The sequence below is a fragment of the Schistocerca cancellata genome, chromosome 10, assembly GCF_023864275.1.
Source record: "Schistocerca cancellata isolate TAMUIC-IGC-003103 chromosome 10, iqSchCanc2.1, whole genome shotgun sequence".
NCBI lineage: Eukaryota > Metazoa > Arthropoda > Insecta > Orthoptera > Acrididae > Schistocerca > Schistocerca cancellata.
In genome coordinates, this window is record NC_064635.1 from 342,729 (window position 1) to 358,077 (window position 15,349).

The 15,349-nt window shown below is 38.6% G+C and overlaps 1 protein-coding gene across 4 annotated transcripts in view; it reads left to right on the forward strand.

The window, feature by feature from the left end:
* Window positions 1-270: 270 nt before the first annotated feature.
* Window positions 271-15,349, forward strand: part of LOC126106910 (protein lin-52 homolog) — a 71,671-nt gene continuing 56,592 nt past the window's right edge. Inside the window, exons 1-3 of one of the 4 annotated variants that reach the window (XM_049913328.1) lie at window positions 271-463; window positions 546-629; window positions 3,341-3,436. In XM_049913328.1, the coding sequence (XP_049769285.1) occupies window positions 409-463; window positions 546-629; window positions 3,341-3,436 (235 nt within the window). In that variant the 5' untranslated portion in view covers window positions 271-408. Of the gene's footprint in view, window positions 464-545; window positions 630-3,334; window positions 3,437-15,349 lie in introns of all 4 variants that reach the window. The other 3 variants (XM_049913330.1, XM_049913327.1, XM_049913329.1) reach the window with 3 other exon arrangements.

Consider the following 15,349-nt stretch of genomic DNA (forward strand, 5'->3'; position numbering starts at 1 on the left):
AAATCGATTTCAAATGATTAACAGCCTTCATCGATGCTTTCAACGTATATGGTCCCTGAGTAGTAACACTGTCTAAAGCACAGGTCAAACATAACATTTATTGTTCACAAATGTTACAATATGGTGCATATTTTTTATTTGTCAAAATATGTTGCGTCAAAAGCTGAAAAATAAAACTATTATGCTAACTTGGTCACACTACTGCAGCAATACCAGTTACCGAATCACGCACTGCAAAATACATATGCCTTTGAAAAATATTTATGAACCCAGTATTTTGATGACTAATTGATGTTCACGTTCACATTTTTATCTCGTAAAATAAGCAATATAATTGTCACAATTACCACAGGTGGTGTTGCTAAAAGGTGTCATTGGCGGCACTGTTCAATTCCGAGAATCATATGAATGCGGAAATGGCGAATGCTTCAAATGGGAGAATTCATCAAGGTAGGAACGAAAGGTATTTCGTTATAATGTAAAGGATTTTCATAGCATATTTCTTATTCGGCGTGGTTATTTCATTACTTGAAATTTATTTGTAGTAAGCAACATGTCAGAACTGGACGAAAATTTGCTGAGTATGGAAAACCTCGACAGGGCGTCTCCAGAATTGTGGCCCGAAAAAAGTGAGTATTGCTGAGAAATGTAGTTTTCATTTTGTGTTGCCAGCTAGTGTTTGTCTAAAATTTAAGAATAAATAACTCGTTCGAATTTATAAATATGCAAAATGCTGTCTCTATGCTGCACATTGTCATTTCGTTGTTTGTTGTAGTAATGAGACCCATTAAATATTTGTTAAATTAGATTGGGTATTAACCCTTAGGTAGGCTCGTGGGATGGATACCCACTTACGGGCGCCTGGGGTCATTTACGTCCCCGTGTACAGTACGTACGTACACGTTCAGTAATGGCAATTCTCGCTGTATGGCCTTCGAAATATTCTTCCATGATAGAGGAAACAAATAACTCATTTATAAGACAATAAAGGTGAACGATTTTATTGAATACGCTTGAAAATAAACAGTAACACCAACAGAGTATCGAGAATTTGTATTAATACTCCAAATACAGTTCATTCTAAATCATCGATACAGTCTCCACATATTATGTTTACATGAGCTTTGCACGTAAAGGATTTGCATGTTGCACGTCTCTGTGAAGGTTCTTCGTCATCTTTTTGTGGGGCTTATTTTGCACCTCCCACAAGAAGATCCAGCAGCATCAGTGACCACTCCAAACTGTTTTATATCCTCTCCTAAATGTAAATCAGTTTTTGTTCCTGAAGGTCAAGGGAATGTTATCTATCCATTGCCACATTTTGATGTAGTTTTCAACCAAGGATTCTCTCAAGATCCCTAGAAATTTTCTTCATAGTAGGTAACCTGTTTTCGGGCCATGTTACAGGCCTACAGCAAATGTTCATTTATACCTGTTACATTTAGAAAATTGAAAAATATAGATAGTGGCCAACTTCTTGTTTATCTACCAATATTAAAATTTGTACTGAACTGATTGCATGTATCGACCCCACCTTTGGTACCGTGGTAAAAGGTGAGTATTTCGGCCATTGCGTACACACCAGTTGATAAGTTAATGGCTGCATTGCGATGCACTATTAATAATAAAATTAGGCCACTTGTTATTTTTGACAGTAACATATGATACTAAAGTCAAATCTTTAGTCAATCCAAAGACACTGCTATACATTGTTTTATGCATACTAGGCTGAAATCCTGGTGAAATTTCACGCTTTTCATAAAGTGCCCACAACCGTTAACTTTTTCGTAAGGAGAAGCTGAACTAGGCTAGTTGGTAACTTGTAGACCAATTGTCAAAAGTTATGTTCCTGTTGATACCTGCAACAGGTTGTCAACCTGTTCACAGTTGATAATACGGTGTTCTCTTGTCCAGTTGTGTGCCTCCATATGTATATCGAAGATGACTAAATAATTCGTGTGAAAATCCTTTATTCCATATCTTTCAGGTTTTTGCAGCAAATATTGTGTAAATGGACATTTCCCCCCTGAAAGGTATAAGCTCTTTGTCAGTTGTACAGTATTCACTTGGACTGAATGCATTTTTACCATTATTATTTATAGCAGTGAGAAAGTCCCTTACAGGTGCTAACTTATGTTCTCTTCTTGTTTCATGGGTGTGATGTCATCAAATCTGATGATTCTAAGAAAGAATGTCTTCTTATAAATTGTCATAATTTAAATGAGTGGAAGGGGCCATGGCCTTTTGTTGTCTGGTACCTTCAAATCCCCCCCACAAACCAACCAACCACTTGAGTGGCTTTGCGAAGCAAAGCCAAATAGAGTAGTCTGAAAACAGTTTATTTCTTCTCTTGCCTTATATTTGACATCCCACTCTCTGGAATATTTATTTTTTACTGATTCTGTGTATATATTGGTGCAATTTACTACTGAGGTCACTATATTTTCATCAAATGAAATAGAAAATTAATCGATGACAGACACTACACATCTGGAGTACACCTTTCTTCCAGTCAATTGGGTTATGGTTATGGTGTTATGTTTCTGGGTTACGAGGGTTCTGGCTGGTAGTTCCTTTTTACCATTTTACAAGTTTCTCTTTGGATACAAAAAAATTCTGTCCTCCAGGCAGCCTGTTTTGGATTCAATTCCTTCTTGTTCTGCGTCAGAAGCAAGATCTCTCCTCCGCGTGGTTCTCGTCTGTTTCGTCCCTCTCGCGCCAACGAGATTCCTCCCTTAGTTCTTTGGTTGTGCAGAATGCAGCCATCTGAAAATATGGTGACTGGAAATGGTACATTGGAAAAAATGATAGTGAAGCATCTTAAAGGTCGTCATTGCAACGAAATATGAACAAAAGGTTGAAACGAATGTATATAGTACTTACTTCATTGTATCTCAGTAAGAATTATATCATTTACCCCAGTATGTATAGCGAATTAAAATTCTAAACCAACTCACCTCCGTACCAACTGACACATTCCCAGGTGTGTGGGGTCAGAAAGGTCTTGCAAGGCTCACAACTAGATAGTAACTGGCAGGTTGACTGAAACACTCTAATGGCATACTGCAGTGAAGATGGGATGTAAACAATGGCAGGTGGTGCATATTAGGATGTGACAAGTTGGATTGTGCACGTAGACAAAAATGACCCCACACGTCCAGTAAAGGGTTAATTGAGAACCAATTTCAGCATATAAACTGCATTTTAGCCTTCATTCATTGAGTCATGAAGAGTGTAAAGATCTTGACATTCTTTTAAATACTTTACTGTTATGTAGTTTCTAATTTATAGAAATAGTCTTTACTTAGTTTTAGCACTTAAACTGTGTTGTTAGTTCCAGGAATGTCAAATTTTGTAAATCAAACTGCAGCAGCTAATACTAGTGGCCAGCCTTGGAACAAAGAACTAGACAGTGAGGATATAAACTTGCTGCACCGTGAGTTACTGTGTTCTTATGGACTGATTAATTAATAAATTAATTACTTCATTCATCCACCTGTAGGCAATCTGCATTGTATGAATGTAGTCAAAATGTTCACAATTTTCAGATTATTTATACATACAGAGCTACAGAAGCATATCTTAATACATTTAATATTGAAGCCTTTGTGGCCCAAGAAAGCAAAATATATTTTGGGAAAAAATATAAAATAATTACACTAATAAGAATGAGAGGATTACTCTTGCATTTTTTTTTTACTGCACGTGGTTTTGCTGTAAAATCACTAGTCCAGAATGAACAGTTCTCAGATATGGCAGTCAATCTGTTTGGAGTACAATGCAGGATAGTTCTTCACATTATTAACATACATGCCTACATCACACACTTCACAACTCCGCTTAGTACGACTGGTATTAGCTGCTTTGTTACAAAGTACACATGTAAGGTTATTGAAACTTTTCTCCGGTGCTACGTTGGGTTTGAACGAGTTCTGTTCCATTGGCAGTATCTTTCCACCATTTGGGGTTGACTTTGTAGCTCTCGAAAGACGTGCAGTGATTACAAGGTGACACACTAGGAATGACATGGATGTACCCTGTTCACATCTTTCTGTGAAAATTGGCTACTAGTTCACAACAGTTGCAGCATATGATGCCACCACTTTTTACTTTTTTTTGCCAGTTTCATGTAGGGATTTTATTATATCCATGCAGGTATCCCATATGAGGATTGTAATCTTTTACAGGTTGTAGGCATAGGCACCATATCTCAGCTCCTGTGCTGTCATTTTTTTTCTTGTGGATGTTGACGCGTCCTTTGTTTTGTCAATTGGAGAAAAAGAGTTGCTTTTTTTTAAACCTTTCATAACATAGAGACAATTTCTTCTTCAGAACAGACAAACTGGAAGTCTCCTCTGTCCACCATCTTCTCACTGCTGAAATCTAAAGACATCCCAACTCACCCTCAGTGAACAGAGGTAACGAAGTAAAATAATTATTGAGAAATGCCTTGTGGTTCAATCGATGAAGGCTTTGTCGTAATTTTGACTCTAGCACCTTTATTTATTTTGTAGTGTTTCCTGCGGCTTTATAGTAAGTATCTTACCTGTTCCACATCCCAGAGGATCTCCTGACTATGAATCAATTGGAATGAGAAGTACATCTAATCTAACCTCATCTCAAACTGTAATATGCAGCTGTTTCCATTTGCTTGCAAAAATATTTTATAACCCCTATTTGTTGGCCTCTGGGGTAAATATTGCTTCACACTGGAACAGCCCATGTATCTGATATTCAATCACACACTGGTTCTCTGTTGATTGATAAGAGTGATAGAAAGGAGTGGAAATGTAGAAGAGGATGTACCTTGTATAATTTACCATAGCCACATTCTCCTTTCTTGGGCTGCTGCTCATTGTTATTTACATTGTTGCCCAGCAGCCAAGAAAATAAATTTCATGAGAACACTGAATAAATGTAAGTAACTCACTTCACAGGATCAGAAGACCAGTGATGTTTATACTGGGTGATCTCTTTGTGCCCATTAGTAGAACAATAAACATTTCCAGATATTTTTATTAAGGCAAAATGGAAAAATAATGTCTTTGCCCCTAAACTTCCCATTACATTTACGTACCTTACAGACAGCTGTTGTGTGATGTAAAATCTCTACTTTATCACTGTAGTGTTTATAAGGATTTGCTGTCTAGGGGGGACAAAAGTAAAGCCCTATAGAAAAAAGACTGCAATTAATATACCATAAGTATATATGTATATATGTATATAAAGTGGTTCCTTTGTATTGTATCATCTTATCATTCTGTGTTAAAATGTATTGAATTTTGTTTGTACTCTTGTATTCACATATTTGTAAGTTCCATTTCCTTGAAATGGTTTTCTGTAAGCTGACATATTTTTTGACAATATCCATATAGTATTTATTGTCTACAGATGGATAAATAAAATAAGTAAATAAATATTGCAAGAAATCTACGTATTTCATCTTCATTTGTATGCACAAAATTTGTTGAGCCACCTATCTTTTGAATTGCATTTAGATTTGTTTCATATATTATTGTAAGTAACAACTCTGAAGGGAATAGTGTACGAAAGATTTCTGTTGGTGATTCTTTGCTCCCTTCAGCACTAGGATGTGTATTGTCACAACAGTCTTTTCAACCTTTGTAATTCAGAAACTGCTCCCATGTAACTGCATTATCAGCTGTTGTTTCCAACACTTGTTCTTGATATGGAGAACCACGTTAAGTTACCGACAACTATACTGGTTCATCATTGAAAATAAAATGGTTTAGAACTTGTATGTATCTCATTGTCAAAACTATCTGATGACATATGCGGTTGGATAGAAAGTTTTCCAACCGACAGAGAGCAGTATGTCGTCCTGAATGGGGTGACTTCAACAGAAACAAGTGTAACTTCACATGTGCCCCAGAGCAGCACAATAGGTCAGCTGCTTTGTACGATTTACATAAACGATCTGCTTGATGGTATTGACAGTGGCATTAGACTGTTTGCCGATGATGCTGTAGTCTACAGGAAAGTAGTATCACATGAAAGTTGTGTACAAATCAATAAGGATTTGCAAAAAACAAATGCTTGGTGTAATGACTGGCAGTTATCTCTCACTATTAGTAATTGTAACCTACTGTGTATAACCGCAAAAATCCCCATTAACCCTATGGTGCATAGTGTCCACTACAGTGGACAGCTGTTAATGGTCGTTTCTTTGGCATTTTCAATGAGTCCTGAGGCTGCAAATGCACACAGTTCACTGCAGTGGGCACTACCTACTGGTGTTGTGTCCTGCATGCATTTTCAGCCTCATGACTCATTGAAAACACCAGAGAATTGACCATTAAAAGTTGTCCACTGCAGTGAAATTCATGCAACACAGGGTTAATGTAAGACTACAAAATAAATGCCCAGTCTTCGGAAGCAGTAACATCCATCAAGTATCTGGGTGTGATTATTTTAAATGATTTCAAATGGAATGATCAGATTACACAAGTAACGGGCAAGGTGAACTCTAGATTGTGGTTTATTGGTAGAATCCTGAAGCGATGCAGTCCTTCAACAAAGGAAATTGCTTACAATACGTTAGTTCATCCAGTCTTGATAATATTGTTCGTCTGTATGGGACCCTTACCAGTTGGGTCTGATTCAAGAGATTGAGAAAGTCCAAAGATTATTTTAGCCATCGCAAGAGCATTACAAATTTCATAGAAAGGTTGAAGTGGGGCACACTTGGAGATAGACGACGTGCCAAACGGAAGGGGCTGCTCACTAAATTCCGAAATCCGATCTTCGCCGAGGATTTATAGCATATATTATTACCACCAACTTTCAAATTGTGCAATGAACACCATTCAAAGATAGGGAAATTAGAGCTCATACTGAGGCATTCAGCCAGCCATTTTTCCCTTGTGCGATCCGCGATTGGAACGGGTGGGGAGGGGGGGGGGGGGGGAGATATGACTTTTCCACGAATTGTGCCCTCCGCCACACAGTGTTTGGTGGCTAGTGGAGTATATATGTAGATGTTTAGTTTTTTCCCCCAGTAGCTGTAAAATTTTACCATGAGTAAGTAGTGTGGGCTCTGTGTATGTTTGTGAGTAGTGGATTACAGTGTGGAATTTGTTCAAAGTATTTTCATTGGGGGGGAATGCAGTGCAATCACTCGCGGAAAAATTCCTGTAGTAGTTGGTGTTGGAGCTGCACCTTTTTTAGACTAAAGTCAGCTGATATGTATACCTGCTTAAAGGAAGTCCCTCTAACTAAGGGCTCACCTTCAGAGGATGTAATGTTTCCAAGTAGAGAAGGAATTAGCATATTTCATCAAAATATAAGAGGTATTAGAAATAAAGCTAGTGAACTGCTTATAGGTGTTGAGTATGAAATTATTGGTATATAAGAACACCACTGAAATAATTAGACAATTCAGAGGCTTCCAATTCAGAGGCTTCCCTTACCAGGATACAGATTAGCTGGCACTTTTCAAGAAGTTACTTAAAGGGGGGGGGGGGGGAGGCAGTTGAATTTAGTGAAACTAAACTTCTAGTTGTTGTTGTATAGGCCCCCCTAACTCTGATTTCAGATCATTTCTGCTCAAGCTAGAGGGGGTACTTGATTCACTTTGTAGGAAATACCAGAAATTAGTTGTGGTGACTTGAATATAAATTTTGTATATGATGGGGCAAGAAAAAGGATGTTGGTATATCTCATATATTCATATGATCTGATGCAGACTGTTTTTTCCAACTAGGGTGCAGGGGATCAGTAGCACAGCCATAGACAATATTTTTATTCATTCTTCAGTACTAGATGGGCATTCTGTTAGTAAAAGGGTGAATGGCCTTTCAGACCGTGATACACAAATTTTAACACTGAAAGGCTTTAGTACTCAAACAAATCACATTTAATTACAAACTATGTAGGAAAGTTAATCCAACAACCGTAGTTTTTTAAACCATGTCAAGGAACAAGAATGGCAGGATGTTTATAGCGCCGATAACGTAGATGGTAAATATAATGCTTTCCTTAACACATTTCTCATGCTCTTTGAGAGTTGCTTTCCATTACAACATTCTAAACGGGGTACTATTAGTAATAGGCAGCCCGGGTGGCTGACTAGTGGGATAAGGATATCATGTAGAACAAAGCGAGAATTATATCAAAATGTTAGAAGTAGTCACAATCAAGCTACAGTATCCATTACAATCAGTATTGTAAGGTGCTTAATAAATGTTATTAGGAAGGCAAAGAGTATGTGGTATGCAAATAGAATAGCTAACTCACAGGATAAAATTAAAACCATATATTCAGTTGTGAAGGAAGAGTCTGATCAGCAGCACAAGGCCGGCCGCGGTGGTCTCGCGGTTCTCGGCGCTCAGTCCGGAACCGCGTGACTGCTACGGTCGCAGGTTCGAATCCTGCCTCGGGCATGGATGTGTGTGACGTCCTTAGGTTAGTTAGGTTTAAGTAGTTCTAAGTTCTAGGGGACTGATGACCACAGCAGTTAAGTCCCATAGTGCTCAGAGCCATTTTTGAACCAGCAGCACAAGGTCGGCAATATAAAGTCAGTTAGCAGTAAAAATATTTCTGTACTGATACGTCAAATATATGTACAGTATTTAACAATCATTTTCTGAGCATTGCTGTAGAATTAAATGAAAATTTAAGTTTCTACAGGGAATCATAAAACTTTCTTGGCAAATGCTTTTCCGAGATTGATGTCTGAAGTACTCAACTACGATACAAGCAAGAGGGAGATAGTCAATAATTAAGTCACTGAGAACTAAGGACTCTCATGGTCATGATGGAGTGCCTATCAGAATATCAAAGTCCTGTGCTGCACATGTTAGCCCTGTATTTAGCCATATTTGTAATTTTACCTTTAGGAATGGTCAGTTTCCTGAACAATTAAAGTTCTCAGTAGTAAAGCTGCTTTATAAAAAAAGGAGAAAGGGATAATGCAGATAATTTTAGACCTGTTTCTATACCATCAGTGTTTGCTAAAGTTATTGAAAAGGCCGTGTATGTAAGAATAATTGATCATTTTATATGTACTGTTAGACTTTAGAAGTCATATAACAACTGAAAGTGCTATATTCTCTTTTCTCTGTGAGGTACTGAACACGTTAAACAAAAGGTTTTGAATGCTAGGAATATTTTTTTACTTAACTAAGGCATTCGATTGCATTGATCATAAAATATTGCTCCAGAAGTTGAACCATTACAGAATATGGGAAGTAGCTCGCAGTTGGTTCACCTCTTACTTTAGCAGCAGACAGCAAAAGGTCATTATTCACAATAATGAGAATGGCTGTGATGTGGGTCTGAGTGGGGGTACGGTCAAGTGGGGGGTGCCCCAGGGATCAGTGTTAGGGCCACTCCTGTTCCTTATTTATATAAATGATATGCCCTCTAGTATATGGGTAACTCTAAAATATTTCGGTTTGCTGATGACACTAGCTTGGTAGTAAAGGATGTTGTGTGCAGCATTGGCCCGGTTTCAAATAGTGCATTTCATGACGTAAGTTCATAGCTTGTAGAAAATAAATTAACACTAAATCACAGTGAGACTCAGTTTTTACAATTTCTAACGCACAATTCAACAAAACCTGACGTTTTAATTTCACGGAATGGGCATGTTGTTGTTGTGGTTGTGGTTGTGGTTGTGGTCTTCAGTCCAGAGACTGGTTTGATGCAGCTCTCCATGCTACTCTGTCCTGTGCAAGCTTTTTCATCCCCCAGTACCTACTGCAACCTACATCCGTCTGAATCTGCTTAGTCTATTCATCTCTTGGTCTCTCTCTATGATTTTTACCCTCCGTGCTGCCCTCCAATACTAAATTGGTGATACCTTGATGCTTCAGAAAATGTCCTACCAACCGATCCCTTCTTCTAGTCAAGTTGTGCCACAAATTTCTCTTCTCCCCAATTCTATTCAGTACCTCATCATTAGTTATGTGTCTACCCATCTAATCTTCAGCATTCTTCTGTAGCACCACATTTCGAAAGCTTCTATTCTCTTCTTGTCTAAACTATTATCATCCACGTTTCACTTCCATACAAACACTTTCAGAAAAGACTTCCCTACACTTAAATCTATACTCGATGTTAACAAATTTCTCTTCTTCAGAAACGCTTTCCTTGCCATTGCCCGTCTACATTTTATGTCCTCTCTACTTCGACCATCATCGGTTATTTTACTCCCTAAATAGCAAAACTCCTTTACTACTTTAAGTGTCTCATTTCCTAATCTAATTCCCTTAGCATCACCCGACTTAATTTGACTACATTCCATTACCCTCGTTTTGCTTTTGTTGATGTTCATCTTATATCCTCCTTTCAAGACACTGTCCATTCCGTTCAACTGCTCTTCCAAGTCCTTTGCTGTCTCTGACAGAATTACAATGTCATCGGCGAACCTCAACGTTTTTACTTCTTCTCCATGAATTTTAATACCCACTCCGAATTTTTCTTTTGTTTCCTTTACGGCTTGCTCAATATACAGATTGAATAACATCGGGGAGAGGCTACAACCCTGTCTCACTCCCTTCCCAACCACTGCTTCTCTTTCATGCCCCTCGACTCTTATAACTGCCATCTGGTTTCTGTACAAATTGTAAATAGCCTTTCGCTCCCTGTATTTTACCCCTGCCACCTTCAGAATTTGAAAGAGAGTATTCCAGTCAACATTGTCAAAAGCTTTCTTTAAGTCTACAAATGATGGAAACGTAGGTTTGCCTTTCGTTAATCTATTTTCTAAGATAAGTTGTAGGGTCAGTATTGCCTCACGTGTTCCAACATTTCTACGGAATCCAAAGTAATCTTCCCTGAGGTCGGCTTCTACCAGTTTTTCCCATTCATCTGTAAAGAATTTGCGTTAGTATTTTGCAGCCATGGCTTATTAAACTGATAGTTCAGTAATTTTCATATCTGTCAACCCCTGCTTTCTTTGGGATTGGAATTATTATATTCTTCTTGAAGTCTGAGGGTATTTCACCTGTCTCAAACATCTTGCTCACCAGATGGTAGAGTTTTGTCAGGGCTGGCTCTCCCAAGGCTGTCAGTAGTTCTAATGGAATGTTGTCTACTCCCAGGGCCTTGTTTCGATGTAGGTCTTTCAGTGCTGTGTCAAACCTCTTCACGCAGTCTCATATCTCCCATTTCATCTTCATCTACATTCTCTTCCATTTCCATAATCATCATCATCATCATTTAAGACTGATTATGCCTTTCAGCGTTCAGTCTGGAGCATAGCCCCCCATATACAGTTCCTCCATGATCCCCTATTCAGTGCTAACATTGGTGCCTCTTCTGATGTTAAACCTATTACTTCAAAATCATTCTTAACCAAATCCAGGTACCTTCTCCTCGGTCTGCCCAGACTCCTCCTACCCTCTACTGCTGAATCCATGAGTCTCTTGGGTAACCTTGCTTCTCCCATGCGTGTAACATGACCCCACCATCTAAGCCTGTTCGCCCTGACTGCTACATCTATAGAGTTCATTCCCAGTTTTTCTTTGATTTCCTCAGTGTGGACACCCTCCTGCCATTGTTCCCATCTACTAGTACCTGCAATCATCCTAGCTACTTTCATATCCGTAACCTCAACCTTGTTGATAAGGTAACCTGAATCCACCCAGCTTTCGCTCCCATACAACAAAGTTGGTCGAAAGATTAAATGGTGCACAGATAACTTACAAGGGGAGGCCACCAATTGTTAAATTCAGATTCGATTCATACTGCGCATAATAAAAGCTCATGGCAAGAGGTGTATTGTGGCAAAGCATCAAGATGCACTTCTCAGCCGTTGTCGAGAAAATCGACAGTTAAAAGAAACCGTTGCATATATATATATTTTAAGAAAAAACCTTCAAAACAAAAGACATGGCGATCACCTAACAAGGACATAGGTGAATTCCAAATTGACCATGTTGCAATCTCGTATCCATGTCACAAAGAAATTTTAAATGTTCAAGTTCGTAAAGGCGCCAATATTGACTCAGACCATTACTTAACCCGTGTGAAACTAAAGCTAAAACCCCAAAATTTCAACAAAAGGACACCATTAATCCCCAAATTTGACACCAGTAAAATCCAACCATCATTATTAGCAGACGAATTTAACAAAACAAGTGCACAAAATTGGGAACAACTCAAACACAAGATTATCAAAACAGCTCAAGATCAAATTCCTTTACGAAAACACAAGAAACATGCTTGGTGGAATGAAAACTGTGATCATGCAATCAAAGCCAGACAAGAGACATTTAAAGCATGGAATAGCAACAAGACAGAAGACACATATGATACATTCCTGACAACTAGAAAAGACACTTCAAAACTAATTAGACAAACAAAAAGACAATATGAGAATAGTCAACTCTTAGAAATTGGAGAAGATTTTCAGAAATACAATACCAGAAATTTTTATAAAACTTTTAAAACCAAAATAAAGGGGTACCAACCCCAGAATCTTTGCTTCAAGAAGGAAACTGAACAGTTGGCTCTTAACAACCAAGAAAATTGCAAAGAACTTTCTAAATATTTTAAGAATCTTCTAAATTGCCCCGAGCCCACAGAAAGATTTCCACCAAAAATTCCCCAACAATGCAATCCAGTTTCACTTGCACCAAATGAAGAGGAAATCATTAAAGAAATTCATAGGTTGAAAAACAACAAAGCATCTGGTGAAGATGGAATTGTTGCAGAACTTTTAAAGGCAGCTGGTCCAAAAACCGTTAAAGAAATTACTTCAATCATGCAAAACATTTGGCAAACTGAAAAAATTCCTGATGAATGGAAAACCGCCTTGATTCACCCACTTCATAAGAAGGGAGACAAAACTGATGTTAATAATTACAGAGGAATTTCTCTTCTTCCAGTCACATACAAAATCCTCTCTCAATGTCTTCTGAACCGAGCACAACAACAACTTGAATGGAAAATTGGCGAATATCAAGCAGGTTTCAGGCCAAATAGATCTTGCCCAGAACAGATTTTAGTCCTCAAACTAATTCTCAGACATCAAAAAATTTACAATAAAAAACTAGTTTGTACCTTTGTAGATTTTAGAAAGGCTTATGACTCAGTGGATCGTGAATCTCTTTTCCAAATTGTGAAAGAACAAGGCCTGGATCCTAAAACCACGGCAATTATCAGAGACACGCTAACTGGTACAAAATCAAAAGTAAAGTTCAGAGGAGAAATTTCAGAACCCTTTGAAATAAAAACAGGCGTGAGGCAAGGTGATGGACTCTCTCCGTTGCTATTTAACTGCGTTCTAGAAAAAGTAATACAAGAGTGGCGCGAACGAAAATTGGAGTTCAAAATTGACCAACCAGTGAAATTAGGACGAACAAATATTCGAATAGACTGTTTGGCCTTTGCAGACGACTTGGTTATTCTAACGCAGGACATCCAAATTGCTCAGAAACAAATAGAAATTCTTAAAGAAACAGCAGAAAGAGTAGGTCTCCAAATCTCATTTGAAAAAACACAGTATATGACTAGCAACAAACTGGCACCCAAACTTTTGGAAACTAAGTATGGAAAAATCAAAAGAGTTTCGCAATTCAAATATTTAGGTGAAACAATCTCAGAGACTGGTCTAGAAAAAATTGGAAATGAAATTCGTTGTCAAAGGATGGAGACAGCTTTTAGACTTACAAAAGACATCTACAACAAAAAATGTCTCTCGAGGTACTCTAAATTGAGACATTACAACACGGTCATAAAACCAGAGTGCCTTTATGGGGCTGAAACGCTAATTTTAAACAGAAAAAAGGACATTCAAGAAATCCAAAAAAGAGAAAGAAAAGTAATCAGAAAAATTCTAGGTCCAAAATATACTGAAGAAGGAACATACAGGCTAAGAGCAAATAGTGAAATTCAACAATACACCAACATATATTCGGATATGAAAAAACGCAGATTAAAATTTTATGGGCATATTAAAAGAATGGATGCTACCAGACTAACTAAACAAGTAGTGGAATTCTACGAAAATCGAAGTAAAGCTAAATTTGAGACAATAAAATGGATTGCTGCTATAAAAGAGGACATGAAAGAGGCAGATATAAAACAAGATGAAATTCAAGACAGAAAATTATTTAGGCAAAAAATTCATGACTGGGTAGTTGGTCAAGCTGAAAAACCAAAGAAAACTGGAACCACATGGTCTGATGAAAGGAAAAGAGCTCATTCCGAGAGAATGAAAACAATTTGGGCAGAGAGAAAGTCTAAAAGAAAATAACTGAATGCCCCGTGATTGTACTTCGCGTGGTCCAGTAGGGCCCAAACGTGAATAATAATAATAATATATGTATATATAAATATAATAGAGGGAAACGTTCCACGTGGGAAAAATATATTTAAAAAGAAAGATGATGAGACTTACCAAACAAAAGCGCTGGCAGGTCGATAGACACACAGACAAACACAAACATACACACAAAATCTAGCTTTCGCAACCAATGGTTGCCTCGTCAGGAAAGAGGGAAGGAGAGGGAAAGACAAAAGGATTTGGGTTTTAAGGGAGAGGGTAAGGAGTCATTCCAATCCCGGGAGCGGAAAGACTCACCTTAGGGGGAAAAAAGGAGGGAAAAAAGGACAGGTATACACTCGCACACACACACATATCCATCCTCATATACACAGACACAAGCAGACATTTGTAAAGGCAAAGAGTTTGGGCAGAGATGTCAGTCGGGGCGGATGTACAAAGGCAAAGATGATGTTGAAAGACAGGTGAGGTACGAGCGGCGGCAAATTGAAATTAGAAATTAGCGGAGATTGAGGCCTGGCGGATAGCGAGAAGAGAGGATATGCTGAAGGGCAAGTTCCCATCTCCGGAGTTCTGACAGGTTGGTGTTAGTGGGAAGTATCCAGATAACCCGGACGGTGTAACACTGTGCCAAGATGTGCTGGCCGTGCACCAAGGCATGTTTAGCCACAGGGTGATCCTCATTACCAACAAACACTGTCTGCCTGTGTCCATTCATGCGAATGGACAGTTTGTTGCTGGTCATTCCCACATAGAACGCTTCACAGTGTAGGCAGGTCAGTTGGTAAATCACGTGGGTGCTTTCACACGTGGCTCTGCCTTTGATCGTGTACACCTTCCGGGTTACAGGACTGGAGTAGGTGGTGGTGGGAGGGTGCATGGGACAGGTTTTACACCGGGGGCGGTTACAGGGGTAGGAGCCAGAGGGTAGGGAAGGTGGTCTGGGGATTTCATAGGGATGAACTAAAAGGTTGCGAAGGTTAGGTGGACGGCGGAAAGACACTCTTGGTGGAGTGGGGAGGATTTCATGAAGGATGGATCTCATTTCAGGGCAGGATTTGAGGAAGTCGTATCCCTGCTGGAGAGCCACATTCA